Source organism: Caretta caretta, chromosome 1 (assembly GCF_965140235.1).
Source record: "Caretta caretta isolate rCarCar2 chromosome 1, rCarCar1.hap1, whole genome shotgun sequence".
Taxonomy (NCBI): domain Eukaryota; kingdom Metazoa; phylum Chordata; order Testudines; family Cheloniidae; genus Caretta; species Caretta caretta.
This window is the reverse complement of record NC_134206.1, coordinates 135762603-135786483: the sequence shown is the minus strand read 5'-3', so window position 1 is coordinate 135786483 and position 23881 is coordinate 135762603. Positions and strand designations below refer to the sequence as shown.

The following is a 23881-nucleotide window of genomic DNA, read 5'->3' as shown; positions in this document are numbered from 1 at the left end:
CCTACTGACCGCTATTCCTACCTACATGCCTCCAGCTTTCACCCAGACCACACCACACGATCTGTTGTCTACAGCCAAGCTCTACGATACAACTGCATTTGCTCCAACTCCTCAGACAGAGACAAACGCCTACAAGATCTCTATCAAACATTCTTACAACTACAATACCCACCTGCTGAAGTGAAGAAACAGATTGACAGAGCCAGAAGAGTACCCAGAAGTCACCTACTACAGGACAGGCCCAACAAAGAAAATAACAGAACGCCACTAGCCATCACCTTCAGCCCCCAACTAAAACCTCTCCAATGCATCATCAAGGATCTACCTGTCCTGAAGGATGACCCATCACTCTCACAAATCTTGGGAGACAGGCCAGTCCTTGCCTACAGACAGCCCCACAACCTGAAGCAAATACTCACCAGCAACCACACACCACACCAGAGAACCGCTAACCCACGGACCTATCCTTGCAACAAAGCCCGTTGCCAACTGTGTCCACATATCTATTCAGGGGACACCATCATAGGGCCTAATCACATCAGCCACACTATCAGAGGCTCGTTCACCTGCACATCTACCAATGTGGTATATGCCATCATGTGCCAGCAATGCCCCTCTGCCATGTACATTGGTCAAACTGGACAGTCTCTACGTAAAAGAGTAAATGGACACAAATCAGATGTCAAGAATTATAACATTCATAAACCAGTTGGAGAACACTTCAATCTCTCTGGTCACTCGATCTCTGACCTAAAAGTCGCTATATTACAACAAAAAGACTTCAAAAACAGACTCCAACGAGAGACTGCTGAATTGGAATTAATTTGCAAACTGGGTACAATTAACTTAGGCTTGAATAGAGACTGGGAGTGGATGGGTCATTACACAAAGTAAAACTATTTCCCTATGTTTATCCCCTCCCTCCCCCCGCCACACTGTTGCTCAGACGTTCTTGTTAACTGCTGGAAATGGCCCACCTTGATTATAACTACAAAAGGTTTTCTTCTCCCCCCGCCCCCCGCTCTCCTGCTGGTAATAGCTTATCTTAAGTGATCACTCTCCTTACAGTGTGTATGATAACACCCATTTTTTCATGTTCTGTGTGTATATAAATCTCCTCACTGTATTTTCCACTGAATGCATCCGATGAAGTGAGCTGTAGCTCACCAAAGCTCATGCTCAAATAAATTGGTTAGTCTCTAAGGTTCCATAAGTCCTCCTTTTCTTTTTGCGAATACAGACTAACACGGCTGCTACTCTGAAACCTAAATTCTAATTGACATTACTGCCTATTTAAAAATAAGTACATCCATGCTGCAGTGCTCTCTAGGAATTTCCTGCTGTAAAAATCCATTTCATTCTGTACCAATGCAATGTATTTCCTACTGTACCAATTGATTTTTCAGAGGAGAAAACAGAGGAGTGCATATTTTTGCCCCCTCCTGTGCACACACATGAACACACAATTTTAGTCAAACCATGCTGGACTTATGGAACTTATGCAAAGTTTCAGATGCCTTGTAAAAATGTTGCATCTTTAGACCTTTTTAAAACATATTTTTGTGGGTTTTTAAAATGTACCGTGGAATCTACAGAAAGGTATCTTTTCTGAAACTGGTTACTTTACCTCTTATGGCTCTATGGGGAAAATGAAAGTCTTGAATTTATTTTGGATGTCACGGCATATATCAGATTATTAAGAGACAAAAGTTGCAACATCATGCTGAATCAGAGTGCTGGGATGTGATTATTATTATTAATAATAATGTTATTTATTGTTTCATTTATGTAGGACAAAAACAAATAGCTGGCAACCATATTTTTTCCTGTAGTTACTGCTGCTGGTCCCTTTCCTCTTTCTTCTCCAGTCTTTCTCATACACTTCCATCTGTCCCATTCTCTTTTGATTGTATCACTTAGCTGCAAGATTCTTTTTCTCTCTGTGCTCCCTATGCTTCGTCATATCTACTACTCTGTGTCTGTAATAGGACCCCATTTTCAGTTGGTCCCTAGCCACTGCCATAATTAACATGATTAACAATAATACCACACTGGAGTTGATGATACAAAGGTGCTTGAACACCATGTTGAAGCACACCTTGGAAATACCATATTCAAATATTTTTCTTTCTTCTTGTTTTTTAGTGTGACCTTTGTTCACTTCCCTTGCCTATGCTACCTCTTCTTAACACTGCCCCCAAGCTTGACCTGCATTTATCTACCACTTCCATCTGCCCTTCTTATCATAAGTCCTAACACCTTTTGTCTTGCTAGGGCTCAACCCTACATTCTGACTGAGGGGTGATTCAGCTGCTGTTCAACAGCTGGCTGCCTCAGCCAGTTTTGAGATCAGCTTCTGGGTAGAGCACAGAAGGGTTCCAATCAGAAATGTCAAACCTACTGAGCCAAATCATCCCAGGTCACTTATATCAATGGTGATATACCTGGGATAAATGGAGCCCACAAGTACATTTTGGTTGGAAGGTTTCCAGAAGTAATATTGTCCACATTGTGCCTATACAATACAGATTTAGTACAGGCAGGATTTTTCCCAATTTACATAATGACCAGTTAATTTGGCACTGAATTAATGTTATTAATTTATACCATTTGGTGTTTGAACATACTCACTGAATTCCATTTTTATAACATATAGTACAAAAGATATTGGCAATAAACACCTGAAGGAACACTATACGATTAGTAAAGCGAAAATTTGACCTACATTTTTTGTATTTCTCTGTTTGCAAAGTACATACCATTATTTATATGTGACATTTTTCCAAAACAAATTTTTCAATGCTTTTTTCTATTAAAAAAAATCAATACTATCAACACAGCACTTGTGAGAAACCCTAAAGCCTACAGTGATAAACTACTAGCATTCCAAGTACAGTAGATAAAAGAAAAGCCTGCCAGGAAACATATTTCAGTTTTAAAATTTCAAGGGGTTATTAAAAATCTAGAGATTGAAAAAAAAAAAAGAATTTAAAAATTAGGAAGATTGTCTTGCTAGTATTTGAAACACTAAGTATGGCTATCGTCCAGGAAAGCACGTAAGCATGTGCTCAATTTTAAGCATGTGAGTAGTCCTATTGCCATGTGTGAGGCAATTTGTGTGATTAAAGTTGAGCATGTGCTTAAATACATTGCTGGATCAGGGCCTAGGTTAGACTGCCAGAAAGAATGATGCTACATGCAGATATTGTTAAAGTAATGCATGCATGTGCTTTAGACATGAATTCCACTGATTTGCAAGCACAGTTTAAAGGGCACCAAATTTCAGAGAAATGTAATAGTTTTAAAAATGGTATTTTAAATAGATGGAACAGAATGGGCCTGTACTATTTACATTATTACTGATGTTCATTTATGTTATTACATTTTAAGGGAAACTGCACTTTAGAGATGATATCTGTCCCCCCACCAACTAGCAGCTTAAAAAAGATCATAGGAATGGAAGGGCAGATTCCCCATGCAGAGCAGACTGGTGAGTACCCCGTAAATAGCAAAGTACACTCCCCAGCATGTACTTTGCTTTTATAAGCTAGTGTGATTGTTCTTTCTTTCTCTCCTTCTCACTTTGTGCCAAGTATTAAACAGCACTAAAGGAAGTTGATGACTGTTAAGATATAATTGTGTATAGCTAACCTGTCTGATCTACTGCAGTAGTACAGTAAATAGTCTTTGTGCATTTGCATAATTTGTGGAATGAAGCAGAAAATTCAGTGAAAAATCTGTATGTGTCCATTAGGATTTTCCAAATGGTGCACCAATAAAATGAACTTCTAGGTTAGGACTGGGAGTATTCAACAAACCTAGGGTCTGATCCTGCACTTTTAAATCAGCCCCGACACTCTTCTTTTCTGTTCCATCTGTCCTTCCTCCTCCATCACTGTCTCCCAGCTCAAAGGACTCTTTCCCACTATCTGCTTGTAACTTCTGGACAAGGCACTAGATGGCCCACTCTACCATATTCTTTCACTTGTTCTCAATCTCCCTCCTTATCTCCTCACCAGCTGATTACAAGCATGTTCTTGTATCTACTGTCCTAAGAAAACCTTCCCTCTACCTGCCTTTCCAACTCACTCACAGAGTCGATCTACAGTTAATCTCTAGATCTATTGGTGGACCTCCTAAAAGAAAGACTTTAAAGAAAATATTAGTTTGTACCTAGAAGCTTGAAAAATTCTTGGTACAATTATGTATTGGTACCCATGTTTTTACCTCATACTTACACAAAATTACATGTATTTAATATGTAAGTAATATGTACTTGCATTGTAGGTGGCACATGTAGCAATGCATTTAGTTAAGATTGCCCAACACTTTCCATTATAAGACTTGTTTTCAGCTGCTTGTAATTTTGCCAAACTCTAACCACTCAGCTTGAAATTTCCCATGTCAGGTGCCTGCCTCATGATGAATTTTTGTAAGATTTAGCTAAAACAATTCAGCCATTTCCAAGTGTAAGCAGGGTCTGAATGAGCTCTCCCGTCTTATTCTGGAATAAGAGTACCTTTCCCTGATTTAGCTCGATTCACAAGATAACTCAGAAATAGACACTCTTTATTCCTCTCCCTCCTGCCCTCACCATCCAGGAGCCATGTCACTTACTCCTCTCCCCTCCCCTCAGCAGCCAGGAGCAATTGTTTCTCGCTCCTCTCCACCTTCACCCCCGCCCCCGGCCTATTCTTTGCTTGGCCATTAGGAATGCAGAGGTGTATCTGGCAGAGCCAATAGCAGGGCTGGAAGCTTCTGCAGCACTTTTTCAAATTCATTCCTGAAACAAATATGCATAGGGAGGGGGTGGGGGCAAGGAGGATGCTCTCAAGCTCTGTCCTTAGGTCAGAAGATGCTTGCTGCAAATTTCATCAGGATCTGCCATTCACCTTCACACGTTGACATGTTACAAAGGCAGGAGCAGGCCCCTTGTGACACCAGTAGACACAGGCAGGGGAGGGGGCTGCTGCCCCAGGCACATTCAGGGGATAATTATTATCCCCACAGACAGCCCAGCTTTGGAAGTTTCAGGCTGCAAGAGCAGCTGAAGAATGACCACCTGGAATCATTCCCTGCTGTCAAGAAACAAACATGGTGTCACACCACAAATATTGTTTAATTACACTGAAAACTTTCCCATTATTTCCAACTCTCTAATTTTTGGGGGAATGGCAGTACCCCAGTGTGGCCATTTATTCTGCCATTTAGTTCCACTTGTCTGTGAGACTGGAGTACTTGTGGCATCTTAGAGACTAACAAATCTATTAGAGCATAAGCTTTCGTGGGCTACAGCCCACTTCATCGGATGCATAGAATGGAACATATAGTAAGATATATATATACATACAGATAAGTTGGAAGTTACCATACAAACTGTGAGAGGCTAATTACTTAACTAATTAGCCTCTCACAGTTTGTATGGTAACTTCCATCTTATCTGTATGTATATATATATCTTATTATACGTTCCATTCTATGCAGTCGATGAAGTGGGCTACAGCCCATGAAAGCTTATGCTCTAATAAATTTGTTAGTCTCTAAGGTGCCACAAGTACTCCTGTTCTTTTTGCAGATTCAGACTAACACGGCTGCTACTCTGAAACTTGTCTGTGAGACTCTTTCCTTTGCCTACAATGGGCTTTGGGTCAGGAAGGTTCATATAGGCTGTTACACACAAATGCTGATTCCTCTGCAAATGCCCTATCTTACCAAATCTCCCCAGGGTTGTGCTTTTCTAGGACCTTTTCTCCAGCACACCCTTTGAGTTGCTGCTGGTCCTTTACATCATAGAATCAGAAGGGACCTCAGGAGGTCATCTAGTCCAACCCCCTGCTCATTTTGCCCCAGATCCCAAAATGGCCCCCGCAAGGATTGAACTCACAACCCTGAGTTTAGCAAGCCAATGCTCAAACCACTGAGCTCTCCCTCCCCCCAATGTGCAGATACAAGCAACTGCTGCCTTTATGCAGCCATTTTATAGCTGTGTATCTGCTGTGCTGTATGTCCTGCTCTTCTAACTGGTAAGAAATCTTAGCTACTGTTTACTTACTCTTTAATATTTCTGAGGGTGGCAGAGTCTCACTAACTTGAGTACCATCCATGAATTTAATTGAAGCTATATTTACTCTCTCAAATCCTTCCAACTTAATCCAATTTATCATAACTGTTTGTATAAACCCTTCAGTGCACATAAACCGAAGCCAATCTGAACAATTTGTAAGATTAAGCTGCTAAAATTGGTTTATTATAGATCCATGTTGCTAACATCCATCATTTAATTACACTCTAGATAGTGATTTTTAAGAGATTTTTTAAAAAAAAAGTTAGGTACCTCAGTTACTTTCAAGCAATCATTAATTTCATCCATCCCGTCATTTGTTAATTAGTACACATACTTTCTCTCTAATACTACTTTCCCCGTGGACATGTCTGACTTTTTGGTTCTTAAATCGCCGTCCGGGAGGAATTTTTAAATATCTAAAAACGTCCTGGATTTTGCCATTATTATTTTTCCCCAAATTAGAGTTGATCATTCAAGAAAGAGAGTGAATGTTGACCATTCGAGAAAGAAAGTGAATGTTGATAACTCGAGAGAGTGCCCACTTTTTCCCCCTAGCTCCCAGCACTTCTGCCTCAAAACAGCTGTTTCGCGCGGCTGGGAAGGAGGGGGAGGAGGGGGAATGCAGCATGCTAAGGGGAGGAGACGGAGTCGGGGCGGGGATTTGGGAAAGGGGTCCAATGGGGCAGGGAGGGGGCGGAGTTGGGGGCGGGGACTTTGGGGAAGGGGCTGGAACGGGGGCAGGAAAGGGGTGGAGCTGGGGCGGGGCTGGGGGTGGGCGGTTGTGATCAAATAACCCCCTCTGTGAAGTGTCCTCTTTTTTGAATGTTCAGCTATGGTAATCCTACCCTTGGCAAACTTTTAAATGTTCACCTTAACCCCTGTAGTTTAGCTTCAGCTCATTTATGTTAATGGTTACAACACATAATCTGAACATTTCTTTCATGATGAATTAGAAAGATCTCCAAAAATATCATGCCTAAAAATAATTTAGAGATAATTCAGCCACTGTGCTGGCCCTGTATATTGTTAGGATATAGATATTCAGGCCGGTCTGTAAAGGCCTATACTTCAAGAATTTAGGTATATGTTTATCATTTAGCTAGTTATAGAGGTATAAAAGAAAGAATCAAAGTCACTGTCTGCCTGTGTAAGGGCCTTCTCTCACTGTGACAGTCTGAGGCCCTGTTCTTAAGCTAAGGCCTTTGGCTAAGCAGTGGGAGCAGCCATAAGCTGGAAAGCGTATGGTCATGTCCTCACACATTTCAAACCACTTATATTGAAATAAGGCAATCGGGAGCTGTTAGAAAGGTGATCCAATCTATCACCTCCAGATAAAGGGAAGAGCCTAGAAGATGTAAAAGGAAATTTAGTTTGATAGTTTTCTGTTTCGTAAGAATTCACTTATCCATAGACATAGTTGGGAAACCCTTATGTCTTTATAGATGTAGTTGTGAAAAACTCACTTCTGTATTGTTTTGTCATTATAGTTCCCACTTTGCTATTGTTTATTTGCATGGCCTCTGTCTGGTTCTGTGATTGTTTCTATCTGCTGTATAATTAATTTGCTGGGTGTAAACCAATTAAGGTGGTTGGGTATAATTGGTTAGCTAATCATGTTACAATATGTTAGGATTGGTTAGGTAAATTTCAGTAAAATGATTGGTTAAGGTATAGCTGAGAATATTACTATATAAATTAGGGGCAAAAAGGAAATAAATTGGGATTTGAAAATAAGGAAAAAGGAACTTGGATTTAAGCTTGCTGGAAGTTCACCCCAATAAACATCAAATTATTCTGCCATTTAGTCCCACTTGTCTGTGGGAGTCTTTCCTTTGCCAGCAGTGGACTTTGGGCCAGGTCCATAAGCTGTGATAGAAACACTGATTTCCTCTGCGAATGCCTGGATTTTACCAAATCTCCCCACACTGGGGTTGCACTTTTCTAGGACCTTTTCCCCAGATACCTTCTGAGGAGCTGCTGCCCGTCAACTGCTCCTTCCATCAACCATTTTGCAGCTTTCTGCTGTATCTCCTTCTCTTCCAGCTGGTAAATATTCTTATCTCCTGTCATACTTGCTGTTTAACATTTCTGAGGGTGGCAGAATCTCACAAACTTGAGTTCCATATGTGCATTTCATTTAAGTGATGTTTACTCACCCCAATTCTTACAGCACATCTACCAATGTGATATATGCCATCATGTGCCAGCAATGCCCCTCTGCCATGTACATTGGTCAAACTGGACAGTCTCTACGTAAAAGAATAAATGGACACAACACACTAGAAACCTCCTTCCAACTTAATCCTTTGTATTTATCATAACTATTTTATAAACCCTTCAGTAAACATAAACCCAAGCCAATCTGAACAACTTGTAAAGTATGGCTGCCAAAATTTGTTATAGATCTATGCTGCTAACATCCATCATTTAATTATACTGTAGATACCGATTCCTTTTAAAGGTATAGACCAATGTGTTAATAAAAAAATTGTTCAAATAAATAGATTCGGCTACTTTTGGACTAGTTTTTAAGTGATTTCGGAGCATTGATGCAGTATAAAGTAGCCCCTCGTGGCTAAAGTTACCCCCCCCCAAAAAACTGAAATGGTGCTCCTGGATGAACTGGGGGGAAAAGATATCAAGAGCAGGCTGTATTTACACTAACACACCTACTCTGTCTAGATCAGGGGTCCCCAACACAGTGCCCGCTGGTGCAATGGTGCCCGCCAGGGAAGTTGTGGGCGCCCACCAGGGAAGTTGTGTGCGCCCGCAGGACACTGCGCCGCTGAAATGCCGCTGCCGAGCAAAGCCACCTGAGAACTGCCCACCGTTGCCACTTCTCGGTGGCATTTTGGCAGTGAGGCTTCTTTCCACTGCCACTTCTCGGTGGTGTTTCGGCAGCGGGGTGTTTGGCACCCACCACAGTCTGTTGGGAATACGAATGTGCTATTCCCACAGAAAAGTCGGGGACTACTGGTGTAGGTGATCAGCAGACAGGTTTGCTTTGCTACAGTGATCAATTTTGACTGTTTTGGATTAAAATTTATTTATGAGTGGGGAAGTATTGCTTCTTAGAGGCACCTAGGGGAGGTGTTTAGTGTTCCAAGATTTTTGGGTGGGGGCTCAAGCTGGTTCTGTTTTCCAATGTTAAGAAAATCTCTATGATATTGAACGTGGTTTCCTGGCCCTTGTGGCTGCTGACAACACCTGGCAGAAGGCTCACACAAGAATGAGTATAAGGGAAAATACACTGTTTTGCCCATGTTAAATTTTTCCCCAGCAGTTTTGATGAGACAATCTATGCTTCCATGCTTTGTAGCAGCGACTTGAAATTTACAGGGGGGCGGGCGAAGGGGTCAGCCTCGTGTCCATTACTACCCTTGTGAAAACCTGGCCAAGTTACCTTTGAAGAATCCCCATGTGCACATGCTCAGAAGAGACTTGTTGAGGGGCATCTAAATTCTCCAAAGATTTCACCTGCCCTGGGCATGCTCCATTCCCTCACGACTCCTACGACCAGGCTGTACATGCATCATCCATAAGGTTAAGATTTTGTCACAGTTATTTTTAGTAAAAGTCACTGACAGGTCACAGTGTTATACCAATAAAATAAAAACCAGCAGGATCTTATTAAAGGGGGAAAGGCAAAATGCCACATTTATTGTGAATACAGAAAGAATCATAGCAAGCAGTTAGTTATAGCTATAACATTCCATTCAATTTCATATTTATTCACACATTCATTCATACACACACACACACAGAGAGAGGTTCTGCAAGGTTGTTATCATAGTTACCAGCCTTAGAGTTGCTCATGCCAAGCCACTGGCCAGGTGGCCTGGACATGAGGAGGGAGCAGGGCCTTCTCAGATGCTCATCTGATGCTCCTGGAAGTAGGTTTGCAGAATCAGACCTCAAAGTTCTCACTTTCTAGAGTCCATTTTTATAGGAGTTTCTTCCTATTCCAGTCTATGGGAATTGCTTCATCATGCTGTTGCTGAATCAATCAGCAGATCGCACATTCCTGGTGGCTGCGTGCTGCTAGATGTTTTCTTGTTCTTTGGTTCTCCCATCCTTGAGGCTGTTGGGTGGATTGCAGTCTGCCCTGGGGGGTCCTCTGGTTATTTCCACTTGACGCCTTCTTCAGCCGATGGACACTGGATTCTTTGGCTGGCACCTCCCTGATCATTCAGTTATTATGCACACCAAGCATCCATCCACATACATCCTCTATCTCTATTTTAATCACAATTGTTAACAAAGCAAGATGAATACAACAAAAGGGCGGGGAGTCTTTGGGTGCTGTTTCTGTTGTTACAGAGTATTGCTTTGAGTCTCTCTCTGTGTGAGTAGTTGTTGTTACAAAGAATTGCTTTGAGAACAGACTCTGTCTTAGGATGTACTAACACAATTAGCATCTTGCAAGTTTCACACAGAGAGGGAGAGAAACAGTACCAAAAACCAAGAGACCTCTTAATTAGTAATACCCTGGAATTTAAACTATGGGGAATCAAACTCATTTGTGATTTTAATACAGAACTTCTTTAATATGATCCAACAACGGGCAATAAACAAAAATTCAAGGCAGCCTGTGACCTATTTGTGACTTTTACTAAAAACAACCAGGGAGGAGGGCTGAGGGATGGGGAGGAGAAATGGCACTGGAACCCCATGCTCGGGGAGGGAGGTGGGATTACCAGCCTGAGCCATGCTACGGGAGGCAGGGGGGCTGACAGCCTGAGCCCCACGAACATCGGGGGACACAGCCCTGATGGTGGCAACACTCTCACTCTGGCAGAAGCCTTGGGGAGGGCACAGTCCCGGCCCCAACTGCAGGCGTGGGGGGGTGCGCAGACCCTGCTCCAGCTGCAGCATGGGGTTGCACAGAAAGAGGCGGGGAAGAGGTGGGGCAGGGGTGGAGCTGGGGGCAGGAGGGGGCGGAGTGGGGGCAGGAAGAGGCAGGGCAGGGGTGGGGGCTTGGGGAAAGTGATGGAGTGGGTCTGGGTGTAGAGCAGGGGTGGGAAGAGGCAGGGCAGAGGTGGGGACTTGGAGGAAGGGGTGGACTGGGAGTGGGCCAAGGGCAGAGAGGGAGGTCAAGTACCCCCCAGTAGAGAGGAAGTCGGTGCCTATGCATGAGAGGCACTGCTTGGGCGAGTAGAAAGCTATGCAGGGTACATTACCACAGATTTCAGAAGTGTCTTTCCTCACCTAAGCCCTGCCTCACCATCTACACTACTATTTATAGCCATGCTGGGAAATGCAGGGAGAGCTGTGTATATACCCAGCACCCGAAGGAGTGTGCAGTGTAGATGTACCTTTAAAGTACTGATGAGAAAGTCTTTATGTAACCAAAGCTGTAACACAGGACACATCATCTAATTCTGAAGGATTTATTATAGTATACTTCTGTTTTTTGGTAGATTTTATTATCATATCTATTTTTCTCTTGAGCTGCCGAGGAACTAACATGAAATTACCAAAGGTAATCATTAATCTTCATTTTCAAACAGAGAAGCTGTGGTTATGTGGCAAATAAAATAAAAGGAAGGAGGATCAGATGGGGCAATACTTCCCTTTTAATTCCTTTTTATTTTTTTCGCTGAGGTAGATATTAGTTGTAAAAAATATCTGGACTCAGAATCATTTCCTTGGACATTTGACTTTTTAAAATGCACGATGAAGTGTTGGATTCTACACATTGTAGCAGGAATATTTGTCTGTGAGTGCACATTGTTATTTTTTGAACATGAATCCACTTGCCACATGCTAAAAATCTGGAATTTACCCAGGGTGTTATTTTAAGTAGGGCTGGTTTTTGCTGCTGCTGCTGAAATCTCCATATAGAAGTTATGGGATCATTCTATCTGTGTGTATGTAAACAGCAGTTTAGGTGACAGGAAAGTGTGCTGAAAAATATGTAGCACAGTTCTTGAAGGATTTTTAGGACTAACAAAAATGTGTTGTTGTGCACTGTAAATGGCTTCCTCTGTGCATCTCTTTACATCAGCGCTTAACAATAAGCAGGGCTTTTAAAGACAGGCAGCTACTTTTTAAAGTCCCGGTCCAGCAAAGAACAGGGACTGTTCATGTGCTTAAAGTGGCATGCGGCGGAAATGGGTATAACTAGGAATACTGAGATGAAACTGAGAAAGGCAAAGATAGTCTGAATGTTAGGAAGAACTACCTGCTAATCACATATGTGATAAATGAAAGGGCGGGTGGGGGAGCTCCCTTTTATGGACGCAGCCAGCCAATTAGCGATAAAATCCCTCTTAGTAGCTGTTCTCTACTTGCTTTACCTGTAAAGGGTTAAAAGAAGTGAATGGGCACCTGGCCAGGAGAGCCAATGGGAAAGCTTTAGAACTTTTTAAAAATTGAAACAAGACTCCTCTTTTGTCAGTCTGTGGTTGTTCTCCAGGAGCGAGGGCACAGGAAAAACTATGCTGTAAGAAGCTTGGGGCCAGATATGAAAAAATCATCAGGATCATACCTAGAAGCTACTCATTTAAAACCCCAGATATGTAAGTAGATCAGGAAATGTCTAGGAAGACACAATTAGGTTTATCCCTTTTATTTCTTTATGGCTTGTGGACTCCTCTGTGCTAACCCCAAATGCATTTGTTTTGCTTGTAACCTTTAAGCTGGACCTCAAGAAACTATCCTTGATGCTTAATCTTTGTAGTTGCTCTTTTTAAATCTAGCAATAGCCTAAACTCCAAGATATATTTTTTCTTTTGTTTTTTAATAAAATTTACCTTTTTAAAGAACAGAATTAATTTTTGTGTCCCTAAGAGGTTTGTGCACATGTTGTTTAATAAGCTGGTGGCAACAGCTGATTTCCTTTGTCTTTCTTTCTCAGCTCTTCCCGGGGGCAGGGTGTGTGAAAGAGCTTAAGGGTACTCCACAGGAAGGAATTCCCAAGTGCGCCTTCCTGGGTTCTCAAAGGGGTTTTTGCACTTGGGTGGTGGCAGCATCTACCAATCCAAGGTCAGAAAAAAACTGTGACCTTGGGAGTTTAATACAAGCCTGGAGTGGCCAGTATTAATTTTTAGAGTCCATGCGGGCCCCCACCTTCTGCACTCGAAGTGCCAGAGTGGGGAATCAGCCTTAACAACATATAATGGATCCTAGAACAGTCTCCTAAGGAATATAGCGGAAACTTCATTGCTTGTGACAGTTAAAAGATTGGATAAAGCTAGGAAATCTACTGTAGGGAAGCAGCCTGTATAGGCAGGGGTATGGATTAAATGACATAATAAGTCATTTTCAAGCCTAATTTCGAGGATTCTGTGATTAAGGGCTTGTCTACAGGGCAAGTTACTACGTGGCAAGCCAGGGGGTGACTCTGCATTGCATGAGCTTGTCACACAGTGACATCCCATGTGGGCCCAGCTACAGTACACTGAAAGTCCCAGAGTGGAGCTTGACATACTAAGCTTTCAAGTCATAGTATACCAAGCCGCACTCCAGGACTTTCACAGCACTGTAGCGGTGACCACATGGGATATTACGGTAGATTCACACCCTGGCTTGCCACACAGCAACTTGCCATGAAGAGAAGCCCTGAATGGCATCACTGGACAAATACTGCTGACTTACAAAAATATTCCCACTGAAACCAACTTGTATGAATAAGTAAGCAGGATCTGGGCCAATATCTAGACTTGCTAAACTCAGCCGATGTATGTCCTCACAATAAACTTGTGAATAATAAAGGCCCCACCCTGCTACTACTGAGGTCAATTGATATTTTGCTATTGATTTCTATAGCAGCAAGGAGAGGTCTTTAACAGTCATTTCAAAAAACTGTTACAGAATATTTTTATGGCAGCTTTTTAACAGGTGACCTTAAATTTTTTCAAAGATTTGTTTTGAATGCCAATAGCTACACAAATGTAGGGGATAGTGTTATCTTTTTCAACCTATTCAGAAGTAGAACTGAAAGAAAAAATATGCAAACGCCCACAAAGATAGACTTTACAAAGAGCTCTAGCTCTACTAGTTATTGCTAGCAGCAATTATTAGTAGACAAGGCCTCTGATTTCTCATGCTGTCATGTAATGTAATTGAGATAAAAGAAAAGGGGCATGACTAGGAAACGAAACTTTGGGTATTTTTTCCAGCTTTGCAGTAGCACAGAAATTAAAGTGAAAATGTGAAGCTACCTGTAGAAATATCCCAAGCTCAGACTAGTCAGTTCATGTGTTGTGTCAAAGTTGCTTTTTGTTAAACTTAGAAAACTAGACTTCCCATGACCTGGCATCACCTGATGTGACCACAGACATGTGTGCTCCCAGTTTGCATCAGCACAGTATGAACCAAGCAGTGACAAGGTCACTCTTTAAATGTCAAGAGAGAGAGAGAGGCAAAGAGTCCTGTGGCACCTTATAGACTAACAGATGTATTGGAGCATAAGCTTTCGTGGGTGAATACCCACTTCGTCAGATGCATGAAGAGAGAGAGAGAAAATTAAAAGTAAAGCTTGTCAGGAATTTTTCAATGAACCATCTTTTCCCCCCAAAATATTGATTTGTCACAATAAAAACTGGTTGCAAAACAGGGCCAGTTTTGACAAATCTCCTGACTCAGAAAATGACTGGGAACAAATGTTTCAATAGTGTCCCATTTTGACAGTTACCAAATGAAAAATTTGGGGAGGTTTAAGTCTCAAAAACTTTTTGTTTAAAAATTTTAGTAAAGTTAGACACCCCTCCTTCCTTCTCCCCTCCCCCCAAAAAAAAAGGATTTTGAAAAGGTCAGAATTGAAATTGAACATGATTGACCTGAACCGATATTTTTTCAGATTTTCAGTTTGCGAAAATATTTGAGATTTTGTCTTATTCCAACTCAGGATGGGAAAATGTATTTGCTATCTCTAATTTTTGCAGGATGGAAAAATCATTTCCTGCCCAGCTCTAGTTATAAGTGTTATACCAATAAAATAAAAACCATCAGGATCTTATTAAAGGGGGAAAGGCAAAATGCCACATTTATTGTGAATACAGAAAGAATCATAGCAAGCAGTTAGTTATAACTTTAACATTCCATTCAATTTCATATTTATTCACACATTCATCCATACACACACAGATTCTGCAAGGTTGTTATCATAGTTACCAGCCTTAGAGTTGCTCTTGCCAAGCCACTGGCCAGGTGGCCTGGACATGAGGAGGGAGCAGGGCCTTGTCAGATGCACATCTAATGCTCCTGGAAGTTGGTTTGCAGAATCAGACCCCAAAGTTCTCACTTTCTAGAGTCCATTTTTATAGGAATTTCTTCCTATGTCAGTCTATGGGAATTGCTTCATCATGCTGTTGCTGAATCAATCAGCAGATGGCACATTCCTGACGGCTCCGTGTTGTTCTTCGGTTCTCCCATCCTTGAGGCTATTGGGTGGATTCCAGTCTACCCTCCAAGGGTCCTCTGGTTGTTTCCATATGACGCTTTCTTCGACCCATGGACACTGGATTCTTAGGCTGGCACCTCCCTGATCACTCAGTTATTATCCACACCAAGCATCCATCCACATACATCCTCTATCTCTATTTTAATCACAATTGTTAACAAAGTGAGATAAATACAACAAAAGTGCGGGGAGTCTCTGGGTGCTGCTTCTGTTGTTACAAAGACTTGCTTTGAGAACAGACTCTGTCTTAGGATGTACGAACACAATTAGCAGCTTGCAAGTTTCACACAGAGAGGGAGAGAAACAGTACCAAAAACCAAGAGACTTCTTAATTAGTAATACCCTGGAATTTAAACTATGGGGAATCAAACTAATTTGTGATTTTAATACAGAACTTCCTTAATATGATCCAACATAAGGGAGAAGATAATAGAAAAGCCCTTATAAGCTTTATTGGTCCATGTATTCATTTCTGTTAAAGGATCAAATTACCACGTCCAAAATCACTGACTAGAGTGGAGCTGCTCAGGTATAACTGAGAAAAGTATTGTTCCATTGTGTTCTGTTTTACATTCAGTGAGTTGGATTCTCCCATTTAAGTATCACTAGCTGATGACTTGTACAAACTTTGTTGATTTTGTTGTCATCTAACTTTCATGTCATTCCTCCTGATAAGGCAGTTTGGTTTAGATCTTCATTGGGGCCTCTGGGAGTTTAGGCACCCCAGTCTTATTGACTTGTAATGCAGTAGCTCTCAAACATTTTTACTGGTGACCTCTTTCACATGTCAAGCCTCTGAGTGTGACCTCCCTTATAAATTAAAAACACTTTTAAATATATTTAACACCATTATAAGTGCTGGAGGAAAAGCGGGGCTTGGGGTGAAGGTTGACAGCTCACGACCCCCCGAGGGGTCCTGACCCCCAGTTTGAGAACCCCTGTTCTAATGGGATTTGGGCATGAAACACCTTTGGGCATACTTGAAAATGTCAGCCTATATTAATAGGTCTATCAGCGAATCAGTTTATTAGCATGATTTCCACTAATAGAGTAGAAATTTTTATTTTTATTCCCTATGGTAGATAGCCATTTGCACCCATTAAAAGGAATGCTGACGTAAGAGAAGACCCAATTCTAAGAGTGAACATGCAGTCCACAAAGCTACAGAACCGACCCCATTATTAGACAGACCAGTGTAGTTTGGAATCTACTGCCCCATGCCAGTAGCAAGGGCAGCTATAAGACATCTGACATTGGATCCAAGCATGGGTAATTGATGGTCAACAACCAGAGTCAGGCAGTGAGGTCACAGTGTGTACACTTTCTATGTGTATAACAGGTGTGAAGAAACCAAAAGCTGATTTTAAAGAAGCAAACATTCTAAATCAACACAAGACTAAAACACACAATGAAGCACCACTAGACCACTTGCAAGTGTCCCTGTTAAGCCGCAACTATTGTTAGTAAGTATCATTGGACTGAAGTATAAAAACTGTTTCATTAAAAGGTAGCCAAAGGTAAGACTGTTCTTAATTCTCACTAGCAAGTTAGATAGTTTTGAAAGTTCCATGATGTTAAACATACAATTCATAATGGCTAATTACATGTGTAATTAGTGGTGATAACTGACAAGTATTGAGAAACAATTTACACAAATCATCAGTACAGCACAGTATCTGTGTATATGATCTTCCACTTGCCTGTAGTATCATAACTGACATTAATTCAGGCCAAAGTACTGTAATGTTTGCTTCCTTCATACTTCCTCAAACACTTTAGTAGAGATGCTGTTTTAACTAGATCCAATGATGCTGTTTTAACTAGATTCTAATTATGTACTCAAAACTGATAATGTCTCAATACAAAGATATCTGCTACAAAGAAGAAGACATTCTTCTCTCTTTACCGTCATTTAATGGAATCTGTGTACAATGCATTATATCTTTTATAATTTTCTGTTAGCACTACACTTTTTAGATTTTGCCAGAAAAGGCCTTCAGCATGTGGATTCTTAGGCCAGTCAAGAACAGAGCTCTTGCATATCCTCCTCCTCAGCCTCAGGTACTGGGAATGCTGTAGCACCGGCTCCAGTAGAATGAACACAATCACATCCGTATTCTCATCCATTAGTCTCTGCAGAGCGATATAAAAAGCAGTTTTAAAGTTCCCATTTTTCACATATCTTTCGGTTAGAACAAAGATGGTCTTTCTGCTGTGATGGATACTCTGTGCAAGGTTGTCAATGACAGCCTTTCCCGGCTCCCAGTCCCTTTCCTCCAAACAAAGCAGAACTTGCTTGTCTTCACTTTCCTCTAGATGAAATCGTAGTTCATTTATTACCCAGTCAGTTACTGTTGCATCCTGAGTATCATAGGCTATGTAAGCATCATAGAGAGCTTTGGTCATGCCAAGAGATTTATATCCTTTTAGTTTTGCCGTACAAAAATAGTAAATATACCAGGCATCCCAATAAAATAAATGTTTTGTGATAGCTGTTGTCATAATGGTCAAAATAATGAAGAATGATAAACAAAAGCATATTGCTGCAACTTTATCCAAAGTACAGGCGTATATGTCTAAACTTATGATGCTCTTCCCTTTTTGATCTCCAGGTGTTGCACAAATGACATCTGTTGCCAATCGTGGGATACTAATATTAACATAATGATTTATCCAGTTTTTGAAATCAACAGTTGCACAGGTGCATTCGAAAGGGTTTCCTTTTAAGTCCAAAAGCTCTAAATAAATTAAGTTATCATACTGAGGTATTGACTGGTTTATGGAAGGCAGCTCATTGTAACTTAAATCAAGGTGCAGGAGACTGCTGGCTTTATTAAAAAATCCATCAGCAAGCTGAGAAATCTTGTTTTGTTGAAGCACTAGTCTCTGAAGGGAAGCTGTGCAGTTGGCAAGGTTATCAGTTACAAAAGACAGAGCATTTGAGCTCAGGTCCAGTAATGTGAGGTTCTGAAATTGTTGCAGGGCTGTCCATTCAAAGTACTCTAATTCATTGTTGGTTAGGTATAGCTCAATTAGACTTTGTGGCAGGCCACGGAATGCGTTGGTAGGAATTTTATGAAGTCTGTTGTAGGATATGTCAAGATGAGTCAGATTGCAGAGTCTTTTAAAAATATTTATGTATCTATTATCTCCATTTTTCCATAAAATATCAAGGCGGTTTCCTCTGAACACTAACTCTTTCAGGGAGCTGCTAGTTAGATTAGGCTCTGTGAGTGTAAAAATTTCATTGTAACTTAAGTTTAAAACTTTTAGATACGGAAGATTTTCAGTAAATCCCAATCTGTGTGTTATCCCTGACACAATAAAATAGTGTACGTTGTAGCTGAGGTCCAGTACCTCTAGCCTAGGCAGTTCATAAAATGCATATTGATAAGCCAAATCAAGTTTATTAAAAGACAGATCTAAATATTTGAGATTAGGTAGAAAGATAAATTCAGTGCCATTCAAAGCTTGTCCAATGCCATTTGAGGACAAATTCAAACATGCTATATCATGGAAACCTTTAAATTGCTGTTGGTCAATGAAGAAAATACTGTTTAAGCTTAGATCTAATGATTTACCATACATGCTGCATTGGGATTTGATTAAAGGAAAAATGGAATTATACACACTGCTACTGTCTTTGCCTTCTGCTGGTACCATACTATTTACTGATGGCTCAAGATCAGTATCTGTTGAACGACTTTGAATTACATGATTTTGGACTGATTCTCCTCTAATAATACTATTATTGCTGCTCTCTAGTATAGGTGATATCCTGTTGTCAGACAAAGAAATTGTAGTCAGATTAGCAAAGAGCTGAAACACACTGAGATCAATTTGCTTGATAAAGTTGACTCCTAAATTGAGGATGTGTAGTTTGGTAAGATTTATGAGGGGCCGAAGGTGTTTGCTCTTAAGTTCCTTGAACACGTAACCTCTTAAGTGCAGTTGCTGGAGAGAGACCAGGTTGGAGAACTTGTCTGAAATATTTATATACCTCGGGTATGATTTCCTTGCATAGTTAAAAGATAAATCAAGCACCTCCAAATAAGGCAGCTGGAGTAAAAATTCTCCAGAGGCTATTTCCTTTATTAAGTAGTTAAATTCAAGATGCAGCACCTTTAACTGTGTTGTGTTATAAAACCAGCTGGCCGGTAAGCTAATGAGAGAGGTACTGGAGAGGTTTAAATTCTGTAAATTTTTCAGATGCTGGAAAGCAAGAGGATGTATTTGAATGGCAGAGTCCCCAGTGCAAGGTTCACATGGGTAGGGGGCATTGTAGCACCTTGGACAGTTCCCACTTAAGTCAAGGACTTCTATATTAGACAGTTCATTAAAATCATCTTGGTAGATGGTTTTGATCTTGTTGCTGCTGAGGTAAAGTTTCCTTAGAGATGAAGGCAGTTTGCTTGGAACTCGGGTCAGGTTGTTGAAGGCAAGTGACAGGACTGTCAAAATAGTGAGGTCTGAGAAAGCTCCATTGTCTGCAAGGAAAGCTTTTTCGCAGGGATTGCCATAATAACAATTCCCATCCATATACAGTTCTTTCAGTTGTGTGAGTTCTGAAAAATTTTGCCGGCAGACAGAAAGTATGTTGTTATATCTCAAACTCAGTGAGGTTAAGGACAATGGCATCCCAACTGGTATTTTACATAGGTGATTTTCATCAGCTAGTAATTCCCTTAGCTTTGTTAAGTTAGCAAAAGCTCCATCTTCAATTACCATTCCTTTTTTACACAAATCATGAGCCTCTTCCTCTGCCTTAGAATAGTGATTTCTGTTTAGATCTATTTTCATAAGATTATTCAGGCCCTGAAAAGATTCTTTAAATACCTCCTTTATAAGGTTGTCTGAGAGCTTTAATTCTGTTACATTACCATGCATTGCAGTAGGCACACTTCTCAGTTGACGGGCACTGCAGTCAAAAATGACGGAGGAGTTATTCACACTGACATCACATGGCAGGGTTCTAGGATACTTGGTCTCAGCAAGAATTTCTGAAGTACCATAAGCCAGAAGAAGTAGCCATATTAGATTTGGTATTGTGGGATTCATGTTTCCCTTAAAAAAGAGAGTGTGCTTTTTATAATAATAAATAGGTAGCATTACTATAGCAGTTTTGAAATTAGCATCATCAGTTCGTCAATTCATAGTCCAAGGTTTGCAAAATTGGGTGCCTGAATTTCTGGTGCTGAATGTAAAACAAATTTAAAGGGCCTGATTTTTAAGAGATGGAGCTGAGCAGTTTCTGAAAAGCAGATCTTGTCAAGCTTATCTCAGCTTGAATACCCAAAAATATAGGCACCCAAAATCTCTAGTCTTTTTTTGTACATTGTAGCTGTGGTTTTTAAGACATTTTAGTTTGTCTTCTTTATCCCTCCCATTACAAGTGCAACCAAAAAGTTTAGTTACAAGGTTGATAGGAAATTATACATAGTATAGAAATTAATTATAATGGCATCTTAGCATCATCCAACCGGTGCACAGAATGAGGCAGGTGTCTTGTACTTAAAACAGCATGTGCTCATGTAATTAAAGATTGTATCAGAATGCATATGCACAAGGGAACTGAATTAAGGGTTAATTAATTCTGGCATTTCCTAATTTTCAGTGATTGCCTTTGGAACCTTCATGTTCTTTTTAATATAAGTTATTTTTCTGTCACTATCTAGAAAGCAAACTGCAACCCCCCCCTAAAATCTTGCATCTCATAGAACCATATTGATGCCCACAATGGTCATCAGAAGGGTGAGACCTTTAGATCCACCACACAGTCCTCTACTGCTTGAGCCAGTGGAGTAACTAGCAGTGTTAGTAGGCTGTTCTCCTCTCTGCTGCACCAACCACTGCAGGCAGATGAGAGACATATTTTGTCAGTGCATTTCTCAGCTATTTTCTAAACAGCAGAAGAATATTGGTATACAGGAATCTAGACTCCAGTTGCTGGTTCTGGAGGGGAGTATTCTCCAATGACTACAGACCTTTTTGCTTCTTTCCCCATCATCAGCCCCCCCTCCACACACTTTTGCCTCTGTACCCTAGCATGTATCCTCAGCCTGTCCTCTCTCCTTCTGTCCTATCCAGGTTGCTGCTCTTTCCCTCTACTCCCCATATAACCTGCTCCTAACCCTGCCCTTCCAACTCTGCCCTCACTCCTCTGCATTCATGTCAGGATGCTTCTCCCTTCTCTTCCATGCTGCCTGGATATCATGGGGGGTGGGGATGGGGGAGCACTGAGAACACAGGAGAGGCAATCTCCTGCTCTCAGTTCCTGTGCTCAGTACCAAAATGGCTCCCACAATTACAGGGAAAGCCTTGCTCCAGCCCTGGAGCTGGACCACATTCAGAAATGAACAGCCCCAGTGTTCTCAGTCTCTGCTCAGTGGAAGTCTGTCCATGCCATCTTTTTTGCCAGCTAGGTTTCTTTTTAAAAAAAATGTTTTAAAAAAAATGGACAGCTAAACCTGAAGCCATTTTTAAAAAGCTCTACCTAAAATCTGCATAACAGAATAAATAGGGCAAGTATTTGTCAAAACAAAAGTAATATGGGAGAGAAAGTGGCAGGAAGAGCCTGGGGGGAGTATGAATAGGAAGGCACTGGCAACCAGTTTGAAAATGCTCACCCTGCCTCAGCCAGGCTACCAGTTAGGCATATGGATCAGATTTAGACCAGGGTTCCTTATCATTCTATCAGTTCCCTTGAACCCTCCAATTCCTTCTCCCATTTTCTAGTTTTAAAATATTGTAAAATATTTGGGGCCATGCTCATACACAGTGGAGATGAGTACAACTTCCTTGATTTCAGTAGAGTTGCACCCACTTATGCCAAAGCTGCAGTAGACCCCATGAGTGTCCATGTTTTGCCAAGAACCCAGTGTTGATTAGTGCTAATTTCATGTATAAAAAGCTAGGTGGGAGAAGTATGTTTTGTGATTTCCCTATGCAACAAACTAGCTAGCTGAGCTCACATGCAGTTTATGTTAACAGGACCCTGAAATGAAGACAGTAATGCTACACATCCATGTTTAGAAGCAATAATTCAGGGCCACCTTTCCAACAGCATGTTACATGCATTTATTATTTGTTGTTTGATTCTTTTCTAGTGCTTAATTACAGGTGCTGAAATAAATGTATTAAAACAGTTACTACAATGGTATCATTTGTTAGAAAAAACTTGAAGATACACAAGTCATGCAATTCAGTTTCAATTCAGTGGAGGTTTTGCCTGAGCAATGAGTGCAGGACTTAACTGGGCTTTCACAGCTACTGTACAGGCATCACGTGCCTCCCTGAATATGTACAAACACCACCAGCAATTCCAGTTGTGAAATAGGAAATATGATTTATTGCTAGCAGAAAACAAACAGTTTGGAATAGCTTCTTAGACTTAGAAAAAGCTGATCAAAATTGCTTATTAGGCAGCATTTTCCTTGGAATTCACTATACTACTTTTTCATTGCTTTATTTCCCTTTCTCGGCCTTATTGGATAAAAATTATTAGGGAATGATCCAAAGCCCATTGAAGTCAATAGAAAGACACCTATTGACTTCACTGGGCTTTGGCCATGAAGGATTTTATGTGACTATTATGGTCACAAAAAGACTCATGCTTTATTTACTCTGCATTAACTGTCTCAATAGCCATGTTGGTTTGAAATCACTCCATGATAGCTGCTTGTGTCATGTTTAGAAATACCTGAAATTCTGAGAATCATTTTGACCCCCTGATCCTGCTCCCAATGAAGTCAGTGGTAAAACTTCTATTGGCTGAATTGGAAGCAGGAGCAGCTTCCTTGTCAGCAACTGTGGTTTACAAATGAGATGCCCGCAAAAACCCTAAATATTTGAACCCTGTTTGGGAAACAGAGAATTGAACTTTAGGTAACAAGTCAATTTAGGTTCTCATTACAATCTTAAGGGTATGTTCACACTGCAAGTAAAGGTGTGATTGCAGCTCGGATAGACAGAGCTGCAGTAGCCTGGCTAAAAATAGCAGTTTAGATGCAACATTGTGAGCTGTACAAGTCTGCCTGGAACCCTGGGTACCAACATGGGTTGCTACAGCCCACGCATCTACCCTGCTGTCTTTAGCCATGTTAGAACAGTCATGTGAAGCTGCTGTGTGCACGTCAGTTTGAGCCATTTGTAATGTTGTTGCAGCCAGGCTGGCCCCAGAATATTAGAGACAAGGTGGGTGAGGTCATATCTTTAACTGGGCCAGCTTTTGAAGTGAGACCTCAGATTGGAGTGTACATCTGGTTCTGATCCTGCAAACATTTAGGCAAATGAGTAACAGTTGTACACAGAAGTAGTCTTATTGAGCTCAGTGGAAATACTCAGCACCATGAATTTATTCACTTGTGTGTCTGTAGGATCAGACACATAGTTTTATCCTTCAGATGTCTTTA

The 23881-nt window shown here is 41.0% G+C and overlaps 2 protein-coding genes across 2 annotated transcripts in view; both read right to left on the bottom strand.

Moving 5' to 3' along the window:
* LOC125641231 (toll-like receptor 8) overlaps positions 1 to 23881 on the bottom strand; it is a 70580-nt gene that overhangs the window by 21621 nt on the left and 25078 nt on the right. The gene's annotated exons all lie outside the window — the stretch shown is intronic.
* On the bottom strand, positions 15024 to 20528 carry TLR8 (toll like receptor 8). The gene has a single exon (XM_048860842.2). The coding sequence runs from the start codon at positions 20526 to 20528 to the stop codon at positions 17379 to 17381; it is 3150 nt and encodes a 1049-aa protein (XP_048716799.2). The 3' UTR covers positions 15024 to 17378.